Source organism: Parasteatoda tepidariorum, chromosome 6, assembly GCF_982258835.1.
Source record: "Parasteatoda tepidariorum strain Cologne lab strain chromosome 6, Ptep-v5.0, whole genome shotgun sequence".
Lineage (NCBI taxonomy): Eukaryota > Metazoa > Arthropoda > Arachnida > Araneae > Theridiidae > Parasteatoda > Parasteatoda tepidariorum.
Window position 1 is genome coordinate 42,256,281 of NC_141760.1, and position 26,501 is coordinate 42,282,781.

The 26,501-nt window shown below is 27.9% G+C and overlaps 1 protein-coding gene across 2 annotated transcripts; it reads right to left on the minus strand.

Moving 5' to 3' along the window:
• Positions 1-25,968, minus strand: LOC107454418 (arginine methyltransferase 1). Of its 2 annotated transcripts, XM_016071613.5 has the most exons (11): positions 25,883-25,968; positions 19,330-19,395; positions 11,686-11,880; positions 10,329-10,484; positions 6,638-6,701; positions 6,358-6,500; positions 4,450-4,537; positions 4,250-4,365; positions 2,328-2,478; positions 803-924; positions 1-372 (listed from the first exon to the last, which is right to left on the minus strand). In XM_016071613.5, exons 1-11 carry the CDS (start codon positions 25,898-25,900, stop codon positions 289-291), a joined length of 1,203 nt encoding a protein of 400 aa, XP_015927099.1. In that variant the 5' UTR covers positions 25,901-25,968; the 3' UTR covers positions 1-288. The 2 variants fall into 2 exon arrangements, with proteins under 2 accessions (XP_015927099.1, XP_015927100.3); XM_016071614.4 differs by lacking the exon at positions 19,330-19,395.
• Positions 25,969-26,501: the final 533 nt, after the last annotated feature.

Below are 26,501 nucleotides of genomic sequence, written 5' to 3' on the forward strand. Positions count from 1 at the left end.
TCAAAGTGAAAAACCTATTTATTTACATTACATCAACAAATAATGTATATTTGTCAAACACACATAAATGTAGGCTAAAATATGAATGAATGCAGATTAAGTTAAATGCCATTAACAGCTAGCTGTATCCAACTGCAAAAACATAAAACACTTTTTTTTTTAAATTGAACCATTATCTAGGATGTCCGAATTGGGGAAGACGAAACATCAAATTACAATTATGAAATATGGAGTGTTTGAAATGAAAGACTTGATGGAGAAAACAAAAACAGCAGCAGCGGAATCTCTTCATCGCATCCGATAGTTAAAAGAGCTAGAAAGCTCAGAAAGCTCTCCTTTGAAATCAATATCAACGGAGAAATCAAGATCTCTCTGGAAAAAAAAATTACAAACTGTAAATATCTTGCAATACAAAAAAAAAAAATCTACAACAGAAATAGCGTTCAATGCTTTTGAAATAATTTGATTTTTATTTTAATTATTTTAAGAAATCTTATTTTTGCCATATTTTTTTATCAATATCATACTTAGCTTTTATAGAATAGTAACAATGATTAAGTCAGTTTTAAGTGTGTCAAATATAACATTTTAATATATACTGTGACTGATTTAATTGGTAATAGGACAGTCAAGTTTAATGTATTAAGTACTTTAGAAAAATAGTTAAAAATAAATATGATGAAATGTTTCAAATTTTCAGAATAAAAAAAAATGTCAAGTTGGTGTGCCGTAATGGTCAAACTAACTTATTAAAGCAATAATTCAACAACAAATTTAAAAAAAAAAAAAAAAAAGGTAATACCTTGTTTTTAGGATTTGGTTGCATACTAAATACACCATATACCTCTTCACCCCGTTTCACAGTCAAGTATTCATCAAAATAAAAAACAGTTTGTTTCCAATGAGTGTATGGTGCTCCTGGAGCTATAAACACAAGTAAAATGAGTTTTAAAAATTAGCAAAGCACATTTAGAAATCATATTGTATGAAATCAACATTAAGAGAAATTATAACTTAATATTTTTTGATAAAGCTTTACATACACAACTTTTGCAGAATAAATTGATTCAAAAAAAAATTTCAAAACAGTTGAAAAAATGAAGGTGTAACAAATAGGACAATCACTGATATCACTCAGTTCTAAATAAAACATCTAAGATTTTTTTTAAATAATTAACCATATTACTGCTTAATATACTAGCACATTTTTAATAGGAGGAAAATTAAGGAAGTATATGGGAAAAAAATTTCAAAAACTCTAATTCAAAATTTTTAACAGAAATTACACATTTTAGGATTAAGTTTATGACTTGCTCACTATAATTAAGTGCAAAAAAATAGAAAAACTATGTAAAACTCAATAATACTACTGTTAATTAATACAGTAGAACCTTGATCAATCATTTGTCTATGGACAATTTATTATGAATGATAAATGCAGACCAACTTAAAAGTATCAAACAATAAATTAAAAAAATTTGTGAAAAATAATCAAGAAATAATGGATTTAAAAATTATTAATTTAATAATGAATCTAAAAAATTTCAATTAGCGAAATTGTGGTATTTAATGCAAAAATTTTGATGATACAAAAAAAGATGAAGGGAGCATATTTACTTTTGCAACCATTTCTCGTACCGAGAATTCAAGTTTCCACATTTTCATCAACTGTTGCGTGAACATCAAATGTGATGTTTGAGTCGTTTTCCCCTTACTCTAAAAAATCCCATTAACTTCCTCATAAGTATCAGGAGTTACTGTATTACAATTAAAATCCAATATTTTCGGAAAAAAGTCAGTGGAATTTCAGAACAAAAAAGGTGGGAATCTGCTGGTTAAAAAAAATAATTCAAACTAGTATCATTAATATTATAAGAATAGTATTTGTATCAGGACCATTAAAACAATATTTAATGAGGAAAAGAAAAGACGCAGGATTTGGATTGAACGATGGATCAAGGTTCGAATGTATACAGAGTAGTTTTGACACTTTCAAAAAAAAAACAAAAAAAACGAAAGTACATGCTTAAAAAAAATTAACATGCTTTTCTCCTTAACATTTAACTGCCAAGTTTTAACTGAATCTCACCAAAGGTTCAAAAGTAATAAAATTTCTTTTATAACATATATATATAGCCCAGCAATTAACAGCGTTATCATGTTTTGATGAAAAAATAAGAGTAATATGTATACACATTCAAATTATTTAAAAACAAAGTTTAACATTCTCCAAAAAAAAATTACAAGACTTCTTGCCCAGGGGAAAATTAATAATGTTTCCGGGTGCAGACAAAATTAAAAAATAAGAATATGCTTATAAAATTTACCTGTTGAGAATCCAATACGCTTATGGCATTTTGTAAATTCTACATTGAAAAATGTGACAAAAGCTTGAATATAATCATCCCTTTGAACAGATAAGAGAAAAGGAGATTTAAATGACAAGTCTTCTTTTTTCACTGTGTACAGATCAATTTCCTAAAATTTAAATTAACATTTTTTTTAAAATTACATGTCACCACACAATTCTATATAACAGTTAGAAACTTTAAAAAAAAAATTCAAACTTAAAGAAAAAACTGAGTACAAAAAATCATGCATTTTAAAATAAAAATAATGAACATTTTTAATGTATGTAATTTGCCGTAAACTTTTTTTTAAAATGATGCACAAATAATATCATTAAAATCCTACTACTATAAGCATTACAGAATTAGATATTTAAACTAGAGATTTAACAAAATTCAAACAGTTATATTATATTTATGTTTAAACAATTCCTTTTTTTCCCTTTTTTATAGAAGCCACAAAACTAAAAAGCTACCAAATTTTAAAATTTTTCATTCTCAAGTTTTACGTTGCATAAACAATCACGAAAAATATATGAAGAAAATAAATTATCGAAAGAACCATTTTATTTTGAATATTAATGTCACATACAGTGTAATATTTATACGTAGTGTACCTGTTAACATATTGCAAGCTTGATCTCAAGCATCATTAAAACTGGAAGGGGAAAAAAATTGTCCCATACAACAAACTGAAGTAATGGAACATTTTTACTCAGTAATAAAAAAATTTCTTCAAATTAAACATGCACTGAACTGATCAAGTGACTAAAATTTAATGATTTTTCAAAACAGATTTTAATTTACACTAATAAACATGGTATGAAATTCAATAAAAGTGTTTATGGTATAAAAGTTTTATTTGTATTTTGTCTAAGCTTTCTTATGAGTTTTATCTACTTGAAAACTTTTAATGCAGAAACGAAACAAAAATGTTAGAGGAATATACTTCAGAAAAGAGAGCTAGAACCTAGCTGCCTATTGCTCTTTCAATGTAGTAACATTGATATTACATTTTTGTCTTTACTATGCTCTCAACTATTATATATATATTGATAATGGTGCTCTAAAAATTATTCACTTAAAATGTCCTTTTGTACAATTAGGATTTTATACATGTGGAGTTGATATTGTGTGGCTTTTATTATGTTCACTGATATAAAAAGCTTTTTCGACCTTAGTATTCTAAAAATCAGGGGTGATTGTGGGTTCAACTCAAAAATCGTGAAAATTTCTTGAGTAAAATCATACAAAAAATTTATATCTTTATAAATTTAAATCACTAAAATTTTCAAATGAATTATATGCAGCATAATTTAAATGAATAATTACATGTAAGTTTACTTTATCTCTAATCACATTATTATTCTACCAGAAAAAATAATTGCAAATGAAAGAGATGCCACGTACAAATTCTAGTTCTAAATAAATAAAATATACACGAACGTTTTTAAATAAAATATACATGAACTTTTATTTATAAATATGATCAATGATTTCTTGATACTTCTGGACTTAGGATTTCTGGAAACTTTCGGATTGCAGTTAGCGAAAAATCCGGAAATCAGGATTTTTTCTGGTGCACAATAATACCCTTAAATTGAATCTAACAAAAAAATTACATAAAGCCTTGAATTAATATCTCTACATTATGGAATTTCATTGCTATAATTTCAGTCTTCATCATTGACTAAACACTAAACAGATAAATTTTTTGAGCAAGTCATGTAGCTTTCCCACTAAACTTTTGATTGGAGAGCAGCGATTGCCAAATTAACCATTCAAGGGCTATATTTAAATCCTGGGTTATAGGCACTTCTAATTACATATGATTAAGTGAAAAATAACAGCCTCTTAAAATCGATCAATTTCATTGGAAATTACATTGAAAATATTTATACCTTTAATAAACAACTAGAAGTCACAACTTGCTTAGGATCCACGCAATCAACTAAAGGTTCAGTAATGGCAACTTTACGAATACAGCTCATATTAAAGCCATACACACTGTCCCACCCTGCAATAGATATTTTCATTAGATACACATTTATTTATTTTACTAAGTACAAACTTTTACCAAATACATGACAGTTTTACATACATGATATTTTTTCATCTTTATATTGTCTATCTTCAATCCCTAAGACAAAAAGCGTTGCTCGATCAGGAAACAGCATGCCATCTGATTTCTGCAATTAATTTGCAAAAAATTACATAAATTTCACTAACTACATCATAAAAAATATGTTAAAATATCAGCAGCTTATGAATTTTGAAATTACCAGGGTATACAATTACAGTCAAATTCATTGACTGTGGTCCATTATTTAACAAGGAAGTGCAACCAAGAAATTTTTAACAATTTATAGTTTAAAAGACCTACTAAAAATTATTACAGAATATTTCTTTTTTTTTCTTCTTTTTTTTTCAATTATCAAAAAAAATTTGCTTATTGTAACTTTCAAAAAAAAAGTTTGTAGCTTTCGGTGAACCACATTAGTTAATGGAAAATCTTTCAGGGTATAAAAAAAAATTTACTCTAATTAAATTCGAGAAAAAATAGTATGAAAAAAACTAATAGTATAAGAGAGTAAGAATTCCTCATTCATTTTTGTAATGAATCACACAACTTGTTGAACTATGCATCTATAGCACAGGAAGGAATGCATAATAAATTATGGCCATTGCAATGACTGACAGAAAAAGCTGTTATATAAACTACTGAAAAGATACTTCATGCTGCTCAGGTCTCAGTCAGGATAAAAACCTGCCCCATTGTTCGTTAATCACATGCTCTTAATTTTTAGAATTTAATATATTTTATCCGCTCTCATCATTGAAAATGTAAAAAATTGAAATTCAAACAATTACCAAAGAAAATTAAGTGAAAATAAAATCAAATTATAGATATTTATCCCTTCAGACTAAATAAAGAACACTAAAAATGTTTTTTAATTTTTGTGCATTAAAATTCTAATTTAATAATTTTGACTCTAATACGACAAATGAGCACCCTGAATAGAATTGAACCCTTTGTTTTCATTATAAACAGATTTAATTATAACATACCACAGGACTAAATAAGTTTATCTGCAATGACTGTAATAAAGCATGCCACATAATTTAGAAGGACTAATTTTTACTCATTTTTATTAACGTACTCACTTTTAAAAATGCCTGATTTAAAAAAAAGCTATTTAAACAGTTTCAATTATTATCATCATTTTAAATATTAACAGACCAACAAACTGGCTTAAGAAGTAATAAAAAAAAGGAAGAAGGTAGAAATTTAAGCAGGTTGAGTCACTTTTCACAACTACAGTAATACCTTGAAAATCCAGAATTTTAAAATCCGAAACTGCTGAAACTTGAACTTATGAGAAAAAGTTTGTTTAATCGATTCTTAAAAAAAGTTCAATTTAAAAATAAAATCATAAAACTCTGACTGTGAAGCATTAAAAGGTGAGGATTATGATTTATTGAAAGGTTTTTATTTTCTGTATTTTGTAATTGTATGAATTTTTGTAAGATTTATTTTACGGATTTCAGCTGTTACATGATAATCTTAATTTTTTTTCAATCAAAATGCATGTGGTTAATATTTATGCAACATTGTAGTCTTTATAAAAACTATATTTAAGCTCATAATATATTTTTTAAAGAATAAAAATCAATTAATGTAGTCATCTCGCAATTCCTTCATAAACAGAAAAGTCTGAGTTTCTTTTGAAAAATCCTATATTCCTAATTTACTTGATAAAACTAAACTTGAGATATAAACTTAAAATCTCTTTTAATATTTTCTCACACAGAGAAGTTACTTTTTAAATAATGATTAAATTAGTCACTAATTTTAAGCCTAGAATAAATAACATCTGAAAGAATATCTGAATGCATAACATTCATTAATGGGGATATAACATAATACATTTTACAAAAAATAACTAGCAAATTAATATCTAAATTAACAAAGCAAAACCTATTGGAAAATAAGAAATATAATACAAACCAGCCATTTATCTCTAGCATACAACACAGTATCTAACATTGATTCGTAAAACAAACAATAGCCCATCCACTCTGAAATTATGATATCGACTTTTTCTACCGGTAGTTCAACTTCTTCCACCTTGCCTTTTACAATAGTTATAACTAAAAATATAAAGTTTTCAAATTGATTACAATGATTTATATAAAATTAAAATAGTAAATAATTTCAATGAGTATTTAACATTTGATGCTAAAAAAATATATATATAATATAGTTAAATAATTTTAATAATAGTTACCATTATCCAAATGATTATCTTTCACAATTTGTTCAGCATGTTCAACAATACTTGAACATTCAATCTGTTATAAAAGAAAAGAAAAAATTCATGAGACACTCTTTGCAGTTTTTTATTTTTAAAAAAAAAATCTAATAGAAAAAGAAAGGAGCACTCTCTAATCACGCTGAAATTTTATACATTGATTTTCCAAAAAGTGGTAAAATGATTTCAACTACAATTTTAACCTCAGATATGATAAAAAGGCAGACTGATGACCATAAAAGGTTGCTTTAACTCAAGCGTATCTTTCATTGAAGTAGCTCGATTAAAAGATAAATAAGTTTTCAAAACTAGCAATAGTAATTGAAGAACAAGAGAGAAAAAATGGCTCATGTCCATTTCCACAAAAATGACAATTGGATTACCATCACATTCTGAAGATTACTAAGTTTGGACTAATCAATAACATGGAAATTTTTCAATCCCTGTGAGTTAGTAAACACAGTAATGATGGGTCATGCTGTAGAAAAACTGTCCCTGTCCACATTAAAATTAGTGTTTTCTCAGAATTAATTTCAATGGATATAAATAGTTCTCTCTCCTTTGATCTTCAATTATAATAAAAAAATTTACCGAAAAAATTGCTTTTGTGCATCATGTTTTACATTTTGCCATCTACACTTTATAAGATGCTCATTTTTAACAGTAATTTTCAGCAAATGATTACAGATACATATTTAGCAATTGTTTTTAAAATAGAAACAAACTTTAATTCTGTCATGAAAAAGTCATTCATACATGATTCATAATTTGCTTTTAGAAAACTAAAAAGGTTTCTATTTTCAATGGAAGTAAATAATTTTTTCTCTATATTTATTATGCATTTTTCAACAACCTTAAATATAATTACCAAATGAATTTGATGGAGTCACTAATTAAACACAGTTTATCATCTCATATTTATCAAAAACTTGGTCTTTTTTCAACTTTTTTCTCAAAACTTATATTTTAAAAAATTTATATTTCTTCAACCATATAGACACAGATAATAAAAAAATCTCAAGTCCTAATCCTTCCCTAAACTTAAAAGTATTTTTGTGCATTAAGACCTAGCTCAATTAATAAGCTAATATTTCATGAGAACAGCTGTCTTCCCAATTTTTAGAGAAACCACTATTATTCCTTCTCTTAGTATTGCAGGAAGTAAACAAACAATAAAATAATTTAAGCAAAAGAACACTGAAAAAAATGGACATACTATAGTTTCATTTCTATAAACAAGAACATTCCTCAGTGTCTAATAACCTAAATGGTGCGTCGAAACCAAATGGTGAACTTCAATGTCTTAACAACAAATCAGGGATGAGATTAGCCAAAAGGCAAAAAAGCTGAATTTCCACGATAGTAAATTTTACCCAAGCGCAACCCTTTAATAATAAATTCCAGACAGTTTAAGGTAATAAATAATGTGTTGACATACAATTGTGTATTAATCTATTATTATATAAATGATTACATTGCTACTTAACATTTAGTGAAAATAAAAATTACCAATTGAAAAAATAAAGCTGGGAATTATATTTTTCCTCAGTGTACATAAGAGACAATTATTACTTGAGAAACTACCTGGTTTAGCAAATTAAAACTACTGAGAATATACATTAATATTTCATTTCTTTTAATAAATACTGCTATGTGATTTATAGCAAATATATCAGTAATATTACTTTTTAAATTATATTGAAAAAAAAAACTTTAACAATGAACCGAATAATTATGTTCATATTATAGTCTAATCTAACTAAAGCCCTTTGAAACATATCAATAACAGTGAAGTAGAAATATATAGTAACTCCTTAACATACAAAAATTGCTATTTTAGTTTGAAAAATTACATGACAATCAGCAACTGTTTAGATAATTGTTTTTTTATTTGATAAGAATTTTGCCTTTTATAGCATAATTAACAGCAATTATAAATACAATTTTGATGATGAGTTAATTAACTCCTTTTCCAAAAAAAATTAAATCCCTTTTTAAGTGATTGCTTTTGTTTGCTATATTTAGTCGTTAGTCCATCTTCAAACATCTTGTGACAAATCCTATTTTTTCTTCTTTGCAAGCACAGAATGTAAGTTTTGAATATATTCCAGTTTCTCTTCCGGTTTCCAGTTTCTCTGATGTTGTAACACTTACATATACTAATAATCGTCGTTAGAAAAACAGTCACCTTTATAGTAACCAATTAAAAAAAATATTCACTTCTTACAAGAATCGCAATAGTTGATCTTAAAATTGCGTGAATATGAATAACAATTATGGATTTTGAAATCACATGAATATGAAACTAGATATACGATTTTGAAAATGAGGAAATACAAACTGGGATATAGAATTTTTAAAACGCGTAAATACAAATTACGATTCATATTTTTTAGATCGCGTAAATATGAATAATGATGCGTAATTTTCAGATTGCATAAATAAGAATTATGATGCATAATTTTTAGAATGCGTGAATGTGAATCCCAATGCCTTATTTTAAAATTACGTATAAATACGAAAATCAATGTTTGATATTATAAACCGCATGAGCAAATCAAGACATTAATTTTAAACTTGCGTGAATACGAATCGCTACATAGGTTTTTAAAAAGGCGTAAATACGAATCACAATATCGGATTTTTAAATCTCGTATATAAGAATCGCAACTTACAATATTCAAATCGCGTGAATAAGAATCGAGATATTAGCAGATTCCAGGCTTGGGACCTCTAAAAGGCTTGTCAGAAGCAGCGTCGTTTGAACTACAAAAATCGGATCTATCTGGAGGCGAGAAAAAAATTCGGAAAATCTTATCTGCTGCGAGTAAAGGGGAGAAAATAGCTATAATAAGTAAAAATGAGAAAGGATTGGTAGCTATGTAGTTTGAATTTTCTGGTTCTTTTTGAAAATCGATGAATTTTCTGAAAAAGCGGAATACTTATATAAAAAAGTGAAATTTTTAGAAAAATCTGAATTTTTGATTAAAAAAAACTGAAATTCAAGAGATAAAAGTGAAAAAAGCGGAAATCCGCTAAAAAGCGGAAAAATCTCATCCCTGACAAATGCTATTTAGACACTGAGAAAGGTTATACTAAAACTATAATATGCTCATTTCGATAATGTGATTTATTAAAGTTTTTTTTTCTTACTTTGCTTTGAACTACTAGTCTAGATATAGATAGCACATATCCTATCCTTTTTTAACTATAAGATGATAATAATTAGTTTAGATATTAATCTACTGGAAAATGGAATTACCAATAAAATAATTATTTCTTTCAAAATTTTAAGACTTTTGAAAATAAAAATTAAACAAAAACAGAATTAAAATTGCAGGAGAAAAAAAAATTAAACTAATCTAAAAATGTGCTAAGGAGTGTGGCAAATTATATAACACCAAATATGTTTAAGAAATGTTTTCAAAATCACAACACTGCAAAACGTAAAATTTTGAAAAGAATTTTTTAGTCAAAGAATGGTTAACAAAGTAAAAAAACAAAAAAAAAAACAGCATTTCAACAAATTATTACATTCAACACATGTATTTAAACTTGCAAAATGAGGACACTGGGTTAAGGAAGAATAATTTAAAGCACATTGAAAAAGTAATCATTAGAATTACATCTGAAGTAAAAATAATAAACTACATAAATTGTTACTAACACCAAATACTTTAGCTGCTCCGGCCCTAGCAGCAAACATGCAAAGTATACCAGTTCCACATCCTATATCTAAAACAGTTTTTCCACGGAATAAATGTTTATTGTGGTACATAGCATTTCTGTATGTCATTGTTCTAACTTCATCTTTCAACATTTCCTAGGGAGCAGAAAAAAAAGAATCTTGTAATAAACAAATATAATTTTAAACAAATAGCAAACAAATATAATTAGAAATTGTCAGTGTAAAATCATTTAACATATACCTAGATTAAACTATATTTTTACAAAAGAAAGCAAAATTAATTTTTTTTTTTTTAAAAAGTTTAAATATGTTGGAAAATGCCTAAGAAAATTAATTAAATTAAGTCATTGGATAGTCAAATGGTTAGAATATTATATTTACATTAATTAATCACTTCAAATTCCAGTGGCTACTCTTTATTTAGTATGGGAGCATAAGCTAGGTGTAGTTTACAACTAAATTACATTCTTTACTTGAGCTGAGGATTTTTGATGCTAAAACACCTGATGTTAAAACTTAACATTTAAAATCAGTCTCATTTACTGAATCCAAAAATAAAATAAATGAGGCTAAATTTAAAAAACTATTTTTAATAAATCTTAGATAAGTAATTCAAATCAGGAATGCAGAAAATTCTTAGAGATTCTTAAAATTCTACTCTTTCTTTCCTTTTTTTGGAGTGGGTTTGAAATTTTCCTCAAAATTTTAGCTTTAAGTTGCAAATTTATTAAAACATTTAAAGAAATTTAATGTCAAAATTTTTGACTACCTTACTATTACATTAAACTTACTATTTTTCTTATGCCTTTATTTGTTAAAATACTACATTTTTAATTTAACAACAAAATTTAACATTTAGAAAATCAAGTTTAAAGAAAAAAAATTTCCTAAAGCTACTAGAATTTCCCCTGAACCTTGTTTGCGCAATCAGATATATTATGCACCTCGGATTCTACTAAAGGCCAATATTTACATGGAAATTGCGCATATTTTAACAAAAACACTAACTAAATAATTTAATAATGTGGCCTATTATATTGACCTAAACACGACTTCAATTAAACTGTTAAAAGAGCAAAAAAGAAAAAGTGCATATGAACTTTGTATACAAGATCAAAAGATTAAGTTTCATCGAATTGAGAGTTTAGTTTGAAAGTGCTAGAGAAGGACATGACTATTTTATGCCGAACTAAAATGCAATATGAAAATTTACAATTATGCACATTAAAGGCAAAATACTCTTAAACAATGCCTCAGAAAATAAAAGCTTTCCCACACATAATGAAAACCAAAAAATATAACAAAACGTCTAAGATAACCAAACACACAAGCATACCTCGTGTATACCAAAATGAGCATATGAATCAAAGTAGTAATCTTTAGAAGTCATTTCTTCAGGTTTATAAGTAGTGAGACCATTCATTTCTTTCTTGCATCTATAACAGTATTTGCCAGAGCAATCATCACTGGGAGTTTCTCCATTTACTTGTACTTCAGCAGAACTGGAATTATTTCCTTCAGTTGGGCTGACCTATAGTGAATAACAAAAGTTTGAATAATATAAAATTGCAGACATAATTGTAATTCCCCAAACCAAAGTTACTGATTTTGTAGATTTTGAATCATAATTCAAGTACTGAAGAACTAATGCAGGTGCAATATTAAAAATTTAATTGTCTTTTGCGACATCATTTCACTTTCATAGCGAGTTTTATGGAAAATAACTTTTATTGTGCTATGCTATTTCTAGTTTTTTAAAAATATCCCTAGTATTTTGCAACAGGAACAATATTTTTAAACATAAAAAGTAAAGAATTCAGCAAATAGCAAATTGAGTTTTACATAACTAATCCAAACGATTGGCTCATACAAAATTCAGAAATCAATGCAAATATAAATAAAATAAAAATTCAAATTATAAAAATCAGGTTGTATTCTCCCTGATAAATGCTGTTACTCTCAAATTAGTGTGTTCTGACGTCAATAAAGAACACTGTTACTAGATAGGAACAATCAGAAAAACAGAAATAGAAACCACCAAGCTCTCTTCATCTCCTCTGATTAAACTTAGCTATTGCTTTTAGCAACGATTATGGGCATATAGAGCAGTTTTAAGGAGAACCCCTCCAGACTTTAAGTCTTGGGCTGTCTGCTGCTATGGTAATAAGTGAGAGCACATTTCTAATGGGGGAGAATTATTATTTTTTTTTTTAATGGGGAGCTTGATGTTGATATTTATATAAACTAATACTAAGAGCTTTTCATCTGCTTTCTATGAAAAAGTTCCTTATTCTCATCTTAAAAAAGTGATACATATGCATGGCAGTTTTCCTTTTCTATTTTTTAATATGAACTTAGGCAATTTTTAATTTCATTTTCTTTGAGGAAGTATTTAATACTTAAAATTTACTTAATGCATAAGGAAAATTAAAAGAATAAATGCATGACAAAAAATCACAATGCTATTTTAATGTAAAATTTCCATTTTTGGTTTGTAAACATAAGCAAATGAATTTTATTTCATTTAATTATTGAGCTCTATGTTATTTTAATTTTGAGTAAGTTAAAATGAACAAACAAAAGGGGGTGCATTGTAAAGACGTCGATAAAACACAAGAAGTTTTGGTATTGGCCAGCAACAGCAAGCAGAAGTGCAGCCTTTAAAATTATTTTTAAAACACACTTTTTAAGTTGAGGCCCATTTTTTTTATCACTGTGAATTTAGTTTATCAAAAACTACAAGCAGCAGAATTATAATTTTTGCAGTCACATTTAGTTTAAATTTTTAATTATTATTGTTGCAATTAAATTACAGTATTTTTTCGTTACTTAGTTCAACATCTGATAAACATGGACAATGTGTCTTTGTTTAAATTTAAATTTCTTTTGGAAAAATTACATTGGAGAATTGATATTTTATTTGTTTGATATTCTATTGATATTTGAGTTTGATATTCTATTTGTAAACAATACAATAAGAGGCTGGACAGGTTAAAAAAAAAAAAAGTGAGCAAAGCAAAATAATGACTAGTTGCATTTTGAGTCACTCACTTCTAAGATGACTTCCTTAATCTTGGGGAAAACAGTAATGCATTTAAAAACACATAGTCAAGATATTTCATGGATGATTAGGGTCATAATTTTGGAGCGAAATAAAATTAAATTACATAATAACAATAGTTCTTTAAGAAAAAAAGTCTTAAATGTACTAAATGCTTACAAGAAAATTACTTTTATTTATTTACTTATTTTTAACTTAAAGGAATTTACATCAATGAAAATTCATTAAAAATGTCTTTATTTGTCTGAAATATTGAGGGGGACTTTTAGAGACTTCTCATTATTGAGGGAGACATGTACCCCTCCTGCCAATGGTTCCCATGAGATGTTTATAAAGCATACCTACCAAGCATGTGGCATTGCATTATATAGATTTGTGTGTTATACAGATCATTTCACATTATCATTAAACTAACCTACTAAACATGACAATATATAGGTACTTGGAACATATTAATATAAATGCTTTAGAGTAATTTTTAAATACAAAAAATTTAAAACATAAAAACGTGCTTACGTATTTATTATTTATAGAAGAAGAAAAAATTAATAGCATTAGAACTAAAAACTAACAAATTCATCAAGTTGAGTTTGTTTTAGAGATTCATTCTTGCTGGGTACAATATATGTTGATCCAAAACACTGAATTTCATTTGAGGAGGAACAAATTAAAAAGGCAAAGAGAAACTATCTATGAAATTTCTCAGAATAAAATTTTCAGAACAATTGGAGAAATAAGTCAGGACAGTCAGACTGCAGCTCAGAATTGAAAAAAACTGGGGATTTTATTTTTTTTTTCTTTCTTTTTTTTGGTTTAAACCATGTTTTTTTGGCATAAACTGGTTTTTTTTTTAAATATATCAAATATTATTCCAAGCCCTTAATTGAAATTAACCAAACAATTCCAAAGTATTTCCTAGCATTTAACTATTAAAGTTTTCAAAAAACTATTCAAAATTAACCACTTTTGTTTCTTAAAGTTGCTAACAAAATTGTAAAAAAAGGAGAACATAAACTAAATACTTTAAATATACATTTAAAAGAGTGATTCCTCCCTGCTTGCATGCAATTTAAAAATGCTATACTTAAAAATAATATTATTTAACTCCATACAATTTATAAAATTTTATTTCATTAAGTTTTATAAAACATACATTTATTTATTTAATCCATTGAATCAATACAAATTTTAATATATTTAAAGCAATACATCATATTTTACATAAATAGTTAAAAAAGGCTTGATAATAATGAATTGAGGAAAAGGTACAAACATGACACGGGTTGCACGTAAAATAGTAAGTCTTAGCACTATTGATTTAATAATAAATAAAGCATCAACTACTTTTTTTTCTTAATTTTCAACATAATTGAACTATAAGCTTAGTTGTAGTTGTCTTGATATTTCTGATTATATTTTCTGTAAAATTATTTGCTACAAAATTTGCTTTTATTGTATTCAAGTAGAGCAGAGCAAATTAACTTTTTCTTTAATTTTTAATTTGCTTTTTTAAAAAGTAAACTGGTACATGTAAATTGGACCAATAAATGTTCAGGTTTTTCCTTCAGTCCCCTAAGATATGATGCTTTTTATATAAACGTTAAATTATAAACATAAACAAAAATTTAGCATATTTTCAGACAAAAAAATATTTATTAAAAAAAAATACTCTGTCTAAAAAATTTTCCCTTTTATCAATAATTGATTCAGCAAATACAGTCAATTCGCTATAACTCGAAGTACGATAACTCGAATATTACTATAACTCGATTTTTCATGAGGTCCCGACCCTTTTATCTTCAATTTCATGTTAATTATTCTCGATTACTCGAATTTTACTCCCTCTAACTCGATTTTTTTTGGATCTTTTAAAGCAAGAAGAAAAACCTAGGAGCTGATATCTTGCCCCTTCCTTTGCAACACACACACAATGTCTTTTGCACTCTTCATGGAGAAGCTAAAGCTGTCCCTCTTGAAGTATCTGGACAGAGGTTAAATGAAACGTTACCAAATTTACTTCAAGCATGCAGTTAAAATGATGTTTTCAATATTGATGAAATGGGTTTATTTTTTAAATGTCTTTTAAATAAGACTATGATGTTTAAGGATGAAAACTGCTCAGGGGGTAAAATGAGCAAGAAACGTTTGACTGTCCTAGATGAAGGAAATGCGTCTGGGACAGAGAAATTGCCCTTACTTACGAAATCCCCGATGTTTAAAGAATGTAAAAACGTAGCCTTTGGATTACAAGTCTGACAAAAAGTTTTGGATGACATCAGTTTTATTTGAAGACTATGTAAGAAAATTGGATCGGAAATTCTTCACTAAAAAAAGAAACGTGATACTCTTTATGGATAAATGCACAGCGCATAGTGATCTACCTAATTTGAAAGCAGTAAACTTGCAGTTTCTCCCGCCAAACACAACAGCAAAGTTGCAGCCGATGGACCAGGGTATCATAAAGTGCTTAAACAGTCTTATCGTAAATGGCTTGTCAGAAAAATGATCTTAAATATTGTAAGCATTTAGAAGATTTATAATTAATAAGCATTAATTAAATAATCCCACAATATTTTGAAAGTCCAAAACCTAAACTAACGGTAAGTCGAACTTCCGATATGTCGAAGTTTTTCGTCAGTCCTATCAGATTCGAGTTATCGCGAATTCACTGTATATATATATTGAAAAGTGATGACTCAAATTTGAAATTCTCGTATCGTAATATTGCATTAAAAATTGGGTTAAAATCAAGCAGAATTTCATAGCAATAACCGTTGAAAAGCAATTGAGAAAAGAAAATAAACTTACAATGGAATCTGTGCAAATTGAGAACATTAAAAAGTGATGACTAAATTTTTCAACGTCTTATATTTTTTTTAAAGAAAAGAATTCATTGTGTTCAGAAGTTTTGTGAGCCGCAGGTTGGCATCCAAATTTAAGCTAAAAAACACCGCTAGGAGTGCAGAAAAGTCTTAAAAGAAAAGACTTTTTAATACTTTTCAGGGAAGAAAAGTTGCTATAGTTGCCTGCAGCAACCCTGCATCAAACATGTAAATTGATTAGTGCTTTCATGCTATGGACCAACGGTACATGAAATAGATTGTGGTTGAATGAATTGTGAAAACGTTGAACAGAATAAGGTGAAAAGCATGCTGGTGCATAATAAGTGGCGAAAATCAATACGGTAAAGAAAAAAAAAATCGCATTTTAAAAAAGGAAAAATTAAGCAACTTCTTAAAAACCTATGAAAAAAGCACCTTTAAGCACATTTTAAAAACGCTATGTGCCATGTTAAATTAATTAACATTTGTTACCAAGAAGGATAAAATTATTATTTAATTATTAAAAACTAATCACTGAATAAATAAATTCATAGTTACATATTTCTAGCTCAACTTGCTAATGAATGTTAAAGATTGGGATACTATTAGTCAATTAAATAGCTAATGAAGATAAAATTAGTTTAGATTAGAAAACATTGAAAGAAAAACTTTTTTGAGTTACTTTGTGTAGATTAAGCCTTCATATATGTGAGGCTACATATATGAACTGCATTTAAATAAGTATAAAACGAAATGGATATAATTGAAATATGTTTTTTGCCCCCAAGCTATTTTGAATACATTTAGTAAATAAATCTTACACTAGCACTTCATTTCCTTTTTAGCTTTTGATTGTAATAATCATTATGTATTTTTAACAAAATAAAAAGTTTCTCGAACCTTTTATTTAAATTGTTCAATAACTACATTATTTAACTGATTACAGCTTTAGTGCTCAGAAAATTAATTTAGGGATGCTGTTTATTTTTGTTATATAAGCATTTTTAGATAATTTTGCTCATATCAATTAACTTGTCTATGTATATTTGTTAAACAGCTAAAAACTAAATATTTATATTCTAACAGAAACTATTCATATAATCAAAAATTAGTTTTAGAAAAATATTAAAAAACAAAACAGGTTTCGTTTCATAGAAAAAACCATTTGGTTTACTTTACACCAGGGTTTAAACCAACCAGTCCTGCTGCAGACATTGCTACTGAGTCTCCATCATTCTCTTCCAATGATGAATTAAATTTTGAGAAATATTTGGATAATATTGAAAAGGCTAAAGCAAAGCAATGAAAATAAAGAAGCAAGAGCCTTTAGGAAAGGAAAAAATACAAACAAGATTTTTACACAGCCTTTTCTTGAAGAAATAGACTAGTAGAGAAATATGATCAATCCTGTAAGACACCTCTTTTGATCTCATAGAAATAAATCCTGAAAGTTGAAAGAAGTAGACATACTAATAGTAACTGCTCTTCCTTCTATTCAGGTTAGAGCAGAAAGACTATTCTAAGCTTTGAAGATTATACAAAATCGGATCTACACCCTTCTTTTAAAGACGTAAGAAAGAAGCATATAAAAAAGCAAAACCCTTTAAACACAAAAATGAAAAAACACAAACAAGATTTTTACATAGCCTAAAAGAAATAGATTAATAGAGAAATATAGTAATTTTCGCAAGACACTTAGTTTAGAACTTATAAAAATAAATCTATCCTAAAAAGTTAAAAGAAGTAGCTCTTGCAGTATCAACTTTCCCTCCTATTTAAATTAATGAAGAAAGACTATTCTCAGCTCTCAAGGTTTATATCAAATCAGATTTACAGTCTATTAAAGACCTTGAAAAGGTATGTTTTTTAGAAATTACTAAGGCCAGTTTTTTCATTTTATAATAATTGCTTACTAATATAAATACAGGGTTGCCACTCAAATCTGGAAAAAAAATTCCCTGTGTTTTCCCTGTACATATTATGCACTATATATTAAGAGGAAACAACAATTACTGTGCTCTTGTGTGAGCTATATTGGGCTAACTATATTTATTAGTTTTAATTGCTCGAAAAACAGCTGAATATACTTAAATAATGCTATAGTAAATGAAATAGTTTAGTATAGCTGAAATATCATGGTTGAATATCCTATAGATTACACTTTAAGTGGTCACCATTTTTTAAAAGACAAAAATAAGAAACAAAATTCCCTGTATTTTCCCAGTTTGTAAAGAAAAAATCAAAATTCCTTGCATTTTCCCTGTTATTTTAGGTGATTTTTAAATTCCCTGTATTTTCCAGGTTTTCCCTGTTCTCCCTGTGGAGTGGCAACCCTGAAATAATCTGCTATGTCATCAAATTTTGTTTCTGTTGCAACTATTATTCCTTTAAGTTAAAAAAAAATAAAAAATTTGTAACATAACATATATTCACATACATATGCGGGAGTCAGTCTTTATGCTTAAAAAATCTAGGAATCAGAGTCTGCCATTTTCCCCACCAACTTCACAGCCCTACACTTATCAGCCATTTTAACTCGTAAAGACTTATAAGCCAGCATATTTTGGGTTCCTATTTGTCTTAAAATAAGTAAAAAACTATGACAGACTTGATGCAGTTTCCCTGAGAAATGTTTCTTTATCAATCTTGCTAAAAATTCTAACTACTGAAATTGTAATTGCCCTAGTCACTAAATAAGAAACCCATGTGTCAAATGTTAAGATATATACAATACATATATATCAGAAAACTAAAATAAATTTTTACTTTTGTCTTATCATATCACATGAAATATCTAATGAAACAACTCAATCTAATAGATATTTTGAAACAGTTATTAGAATGTCAAGTAAACTTTTAATTTCCTGCTGCTCTTTTAAAATCATTGGAATTAAATGGCCAAGTAATATCACAAAATGGCTTGAACATAAAAATTTTATACGATAAATACCATACACGAAGACTAAAGTGTCTAAGAATTGTTTCATTACACATTTTTTTATATTAAAAAAATAAAGAAAAATAAAAAGTGAAGAAAAAACTAAAAAGCAATAAAGCGGAAAACAGGCGAAGTACCGGCATTGATCTTCTAACTTACATAGGCAGTTTCAGCCCGGAATCTTTTATTAGGCAAGAGAGCAGCAGATCTTCTTTTTGATCCTGCCTAAAACATTTATTTAAAACCAAAAATCAGGTTAGGAAGCAGTTGGCAATTCATAATTAATTGCCACTAACTAGAAATTTAGATGATAAACATACATGCCATTGTCATAACAGTATGTAATGCTGACTTCTAGACGCAAAGTGAAAAATGAAAACTACTGTTTTAACTCCATTTAGTCTTACAACTCACCATAATCTTTTCAATGTTCATCTTTACCATATAGTAAAGCATTTCCGCAACAGTTTGCTGTGGGCTAGGAAAGTCATATAAACTAAGGCTCCACAATTTTGTGATTATTGGTATGATTGTGGTAATGTGGTCAGCATTGCCACAATCAACAGCTTCACAACAATGTGGAGATTTATTACAAGCTTGTAAAAAGTTGAAGTTACAGAAAACTTCAAACAATACATTTTAACAGCTAAACATTTTTAGTGTTGTAAATTCTACTTTTTAACTATATAACTAGAATATTAAAAAAAAGAAACAAACAAAATAGAAGTATTTTTGATCAAATTAAATGTAGGTTAAATATGGAAAAAGAAGAAAATTCAAACAAAAGTGAAAAAAGAAATGTAACAAATGAAAATTCAAATAAAAACAAAATATTTAACAAAGTTAAAATTATGAATGAAAAAACTTCCATGACTTCACACTTACGCATTCTTTTTCTTTTAGTACATGAATGAAAATAGTATTTAGTTAAGAATAATTTAATTAAGACAAAATATTATTGATTGAAATATTAAGACAAAATATAATTGATGTACCAATTATTTTCTTTTAGCAGCAATATCCAAATAAAATTAAATTTTACAAAACCTCTGAAATGAGAAAATTTATTTTTTCTATTATAAATTGAATTGAGCTGTCATACAAAAACTTCAGATAGAAGTAAATATAACAAAGTATATTTATAAGGATCTCAAAATTTAAACCAGTCAATTTCCCATTAGAAAGACACTGTTAAGTTATTGAAACATGGTCAATCATACTTCTCTTCCTACTCAGGGACGGACAAGACAATTAATATGAGCCCAAGTAGGCTCTATAAATTTTCCAAACCTGAATATTTTGAAATTAACCTTTTTTAATAAACAAACTTTATTTAACTTAGAAAACTCTTAACTTTAGAAAACTTCTTGACATACAAAAACTACATTTTTATATATCAAAGGTACATATAAAAGGGAACAATGCTTTTAGCAAATAAAAATATTTTATAAGTTAGAGTAAAATTTTACGGAAAAAGTATAATTTATTGCATATTTTAAATTTAAAAAAATTATAACTGTTAAACTGAATTGTGAGGTTCCTCCGAAATTATAGGTTATAGCCCCAAGTAATAATATGGCTCTGCTCTTTTTAAGTGATACTTACTTCCTATAAACATTACCTACAATTTGTAATTACTTTTCATAAATACAGGGTAGGCAGGTTTTTGACATGTGACAGTTTTTGACCGTTTAAACCGTCACATCAAAAACCTCACTGTCAAAAGTGTCAAAAACCTATATTCATTTGTGAAATTTAATTAATACATAAAATTTATATATTTTTTATGAAGGATAGTGTTTCTAAATATGTTCTAGAAAAAATAAATTTTAAATTTTGAAGAAACACTTATATTTTGAATAGTAACCAAAATCTTGTACTTTTGAAAACTCAAATCTTTTGTAATATTATGTATTCATTTTCATGTGTTATTGAAAATCTGCAGTGATATCATTAAGAAATTTATTTTCAAATTAACATACTGGATAATAAAGATATTCGGTATTACATTTAAAAAAATTTTTATACACTTGTATCAAGTTTGTATTTATACAATATAACTTGTAAGTTCCTTATAAATATTAGTTATATGTTTCTTATATGTCAGGGATGCTATTAGCAAAATATCAAATTGTCTCACCAGAAATTGCATTTCGTCTCAGTTAAAATCTCTTTTTGGCTCAGTTTGTCTCAACTAAAATTATTTTTTGACTTAGTTTATCTCAACTAAAATGACTATTAATCAGTTTGATAACAATATAAAGATAATTTTCAGGATCCATAAAACCATTAATAGCATACTAGGAGTACTACAATTATACATACATTCACTTTTGCTAGGATTTTAAAAAACCTGTATATGATTGATTATAAGAGTCCACAAAATTGTTTCGTGGACTCTGTTGTTTTCATATATGTTGCATTTATCATTTATGCCAATGAATAGTATCTGTTCCAGAATTTTACAAAGTAAATTTTAACTTTCTTATTTTTTAAAATATAATGGTGTAACCTTTCTAAAAAGAAATATCTATTTAGTTTTGGTAATTCAAAAGGGAAAATACCCATTTTATTTTGAGCTCAAATTTCATCTCAAAATATATAACTATTCAGTTACAATGGAAGGTCTGCAGATTTCAGTAATTAAAAGAGAAATTCAGTAATTAAATAATGAGAGTTTAAGAAAATGTAAATAACACAAAAAAAAACACTCTTTGATAGAATTCAGGAGGTGCAGTGAAATTTTGAAATATTTTAGGTAAGAATTTTTCAAGAAAATTTTAGGGAGCACTTAATAGTCAAAAATTAGCATATATACATTTTTATATCAAAACAGAAATATATAAAAACTATTATAAACAATTAAAAAAGACACATATAAATATACTTTTCTTTCTAAAATGACTTGCATCCTTTATTAAGTATAAAAGTAAACTTTTTAGTTAATTGGCATTGACTAGTAGATTGTACTTTCTTGCATTAACGAGAACAGTTAGTTGACTATGCTCTTTTAATTAATATAGCTAAATATACAATCATAAAATGTAATTATGAATGCACTTAGTAATTTTTTAAATGCAGCAACTGTAGAAAAATATATCACATCTTTACAGTGACTAGTTCAAGAAAAAACTTAATTCTACTTCTTTCTAGAATCGTGATCATGGGTGCAAGTTGGAAAAAAGGCCAAGACAGAAAATTTTTTGACTGAAATACCTAACATACACAATACCCCCTCGACATATGCAAACTATCTAGAAAGCGTTACCATAATACATCAAGATTAAATACTGTACAAAAAATATTTATTCGTCTGTCTTTTGATAAAATAACAACAGGACATAAGAAAATAGACCAATAACGTAGACCTAAAAAATATTTTTATGGACAGAAAGGAAAAAAAAATTCCGATTTCCGTCTTCGAGTCAGTCTTGTTTCCGTCTTATTTCCGTCAGCGGACATTTTCGAAAGACGGAAATCCGTCCTGGGGACGGAAGACTTGCACCCTCGTGATACTGGATTTTAAAATCGCGTGAATATGAATTGCGATATTTGGTTTTAAAATCACGTGAATATGAATCACGATATTGGATTTTAAAATCGCGTGAATATGAATCGCGATATTGGATTTCAAAATCGTGTGAATATGAATCACGATATATGATTTCAAAATAGCGTAAATATGAATCGCGATTTTGGATTTTAAAATCGCATGAATATGAATCGCGATATTGGATTTCAAAATCGCGTGAATATGAATCACGATATCGGATTTTAAAATCAAGTGAATATGAATCGTGCGGTTGGATTTTAAAATCGCGTGAATATGAATCGCGATTTTGGATTATAAAATCATGTGAATATGAATCGCGCTGTTGGATTTTAAAAACACGAAAATACAAATCACGATATTGGATTTTAAAATCGCGTGAATATGAATCACGATTTTAGATTATAAAATCGCGTGAATATGAATCACGATTTTAGATTATAAAATCGCGTGAATATGAATCGCGCTGCTGGATTTTAAAAACAAAAATCACGATATTGGATTTTAAAATCGCGTGAATATGAATCACTATTTTGGATTTTAAAATCACGTGAATAAGAATCACGCTATTGAATTTCAAAATCGCGTGAATATGAATCACGATATCGGATTTTAAAATCAAGTGAATATGAATCGTGCGGTTGGATTTTAAAAACACGAAAATACTAATCACGATATTGGATTTTAAAATCGCGTGAATATGAATCACGATTTTAGATTATAAAATCGCGTGAATATGAATCGCGCTGCTGGATTTTAAAAACAAAAATCACGATATTGGATTTTAAAATCGCGTGAATATGAATCACTATTTTGGATTTTAAAATCACGTGAATAAGAATCACGCTATTGGATTTTAAAGACGCGAAAATACAAATAGCGATATTGAATTTTTAAATAGCGAAAATAAGAATCACGATGCATTATTTTTAGATCACGTGAATACGAATCGCAATGAGTAATTTTTAAATAGCGTACAAATACGAAAAACGAGATCTGATATTACAACTGCGTGATAACGAATCGCAATACTGGATGCATGAATACGAATAGCGACGTTGGATTTTAAACTCGCGAGAATACAGATCGCGAAATTGAATTTTTATATTGAGTGAATAGGAATTGCTAGTACGATTTTTAAATAGCGTAAAAAAATCGCAACACGTAAGTTTTAAATCAGTTAAATACGAAAATCGATGATTGATATTAAAATCGTCTGACTAAAAATCGCGATTTTAGCATATTCCAGAGCAGCTCCTAATATTTAAAATTCCGAAAATCAGCCAAAAAAAAAAAAAAAAAAAAAAAAAAAAAAAAAAAAAAAAAAAAAATCAAATATCGGCGGTCGAAACGAAACGCTTAGACTCCTTTCCACTCTATAGCGGAAGTCGCGGTAATCCGACTAATCATTCCGACGGCTTGGGTTTCTCTAATTGGACTCCCTAAAAATTTTAGTTTTTGGAACATGGTCGGAAATTTTAAAAATTGAGAGAAAAAAGCGGATTTCCGCTTTTTCGCTTGAAGTCTTTCATCCCTGAATAATTATGTGCACTGTACAGTTTCCTAAGAAAAAAAAGCAAGATAATAACCAATAGTATAAGGGAAGAATACCTTCTTTTTTTTTTACAATATCACGTTAATACGATACTGATTGCTACTCACTGCTGTACATTATCCAATTGTAGACACGAAACGCATATTCTATATGCATTCCAATAGCTGATTCGCCAAACGGAATTTCTGACATTTAAATGACGTATTTAGGAGGCGTGAACGGCAAAATGCTCTCCAATGACTCACGGCGATGCGGATTAATATTTGAAACTGAATTCAGGTTTGTCAAATTTTGGACGTTTTGTCTCAGAATGGCGCAGCTTTGACAGAAACTGAGCTGAATGTCGCAAAATGGCGCAGTTATGCCGTTTTGTCTCAGTTTGTCGCAAATGGCGCAGGTGTAGCATCCCTGATATGTCAAAAATGCATAGTAATAAACTTTTAATTTTCTTAAATATCAACAAACAAAAAAATTTCTTTCAAAATATAAATATTTAAACAATTTTTGTGCAAAATATTTCTGCACATGCATTTGAATATAAATTTCTGAGATTTTAAATCTGTTATTTTACCTTAATTTTAGTTAAAAAATATTTTAAAACCTGCTGATTACCTATAGTATAATTAAATTTCAATATAATGCATGGCAACTGTTGGTAGTTTTGAAGTTTATATATTTTCTTGGCAAACTTCAGTTTTTGATGGTTTAAACCAGTATTATACCCTTGCCATGTCAAAAACCACTCTTTGACGTCAAAAACCCAACCCTGCAAGTAATAATATGGCTCTACTCTTTTTAAGTGATACTTACTTCCTATAAACATAGCCCACAATTTGTAATTACTTTTCATAAATATTGCTATATACAGACAACTGAGGCTATATTTCCTGAATCATAATGAAATTAATATATTTTAATGTTTCATAGAATCATTTATTTCTTGAATGAAATTTTTTTTACAATAACAAATAACTGTGTATCATTGAAGGGTGTTTTTTCACGTTGGCGCCAAAATGCTTAATAAACAATCCAAAGACAATAGTATCATATCTGTACAATAATTAAATATAATTTTAACTAGAATAAGAAAACCTTATAGGTAAGAACTTTATTATTAATAAAATATCTTACCAGAAATAGAAATAATTGCGTTAACAATTTATTAACTGTATAAACTAGTTTCCACAACCATTTGACAGAGAATTAATATCACTCAATAAAATTAACATAATAGTAATAGAAAACGCCTTTACACTACTTAGTAAAAGAAATCTGTACAAATGCTACATAAAGTAATAATCCGATAGAAATAGTATGTTATAGCATACCGACTAACTTCATCATGCCGCGTTTTACCGGGTTTATAGTTTAGTTGATTCTAGCAAGCAAAGATTTTAGTCAAGAAGCTCGACATTTCATTACAGAATCAGAATTACTAATTCAGGTTAGTAAATCGCAGCTAAAATTTTAAAAACTGTAAAAACACTGCCGAAAAATAGGCTTACAATACTTAACTATATGATAAATTATCAAAATGAAAGATAAAAAGCCATAATAATACACTAATCCTTAAATAAGAAAATCTAAATACTTCTAAATAAATTTACCTCCATTTGATCAGACATTTTTGATGAAATAATAATTAAAATGGTACAATTATTTTTCTTCCCAAATTTTTTTAAGAGGACATGAAGAAAGTAGAAAATAAAAGAAAGTTTACATTCAGGACGGTTGCAGTTAAGAGAAAAATCCCTTTCCATTGGATATTAGAATTTTTTAGGTTATATTATTACTGCAGTTAATTTTGAGTATTTACGATCGAGACGCTCAAATGCGACATCTGGGGAGAAAAGAGGAATGCACTGCGATATTTTCCATTTTCTTAATATTTATCGTCCCGCAGTGGACTCATCGTTAAGACACGGTTCCCAGCAGATCACCGAAGTCAAGCATCACTGACTGCGGTCAGTGTGCGGGTGGGTGACCACTTGGATTAGTCTGCATAGGGACTGAGGGTGTGCGGTATTGGTCCTCGTTAAACTATTCTACCGTAAAGTGCTCGACTTCGTGTGCAGGTCATCGGACTACCGAAGGGGGGGGGGTGCCATCCCCTCTGCAGAGGATCAAAGTTGTGATGGCAAGTATTCGGATCATCCTCAGGGATGTTTCCCAGACCGTCGCCAATAGCCCATTGTGCAGCTCAGGTGCGACGTAAATTAACTTCAA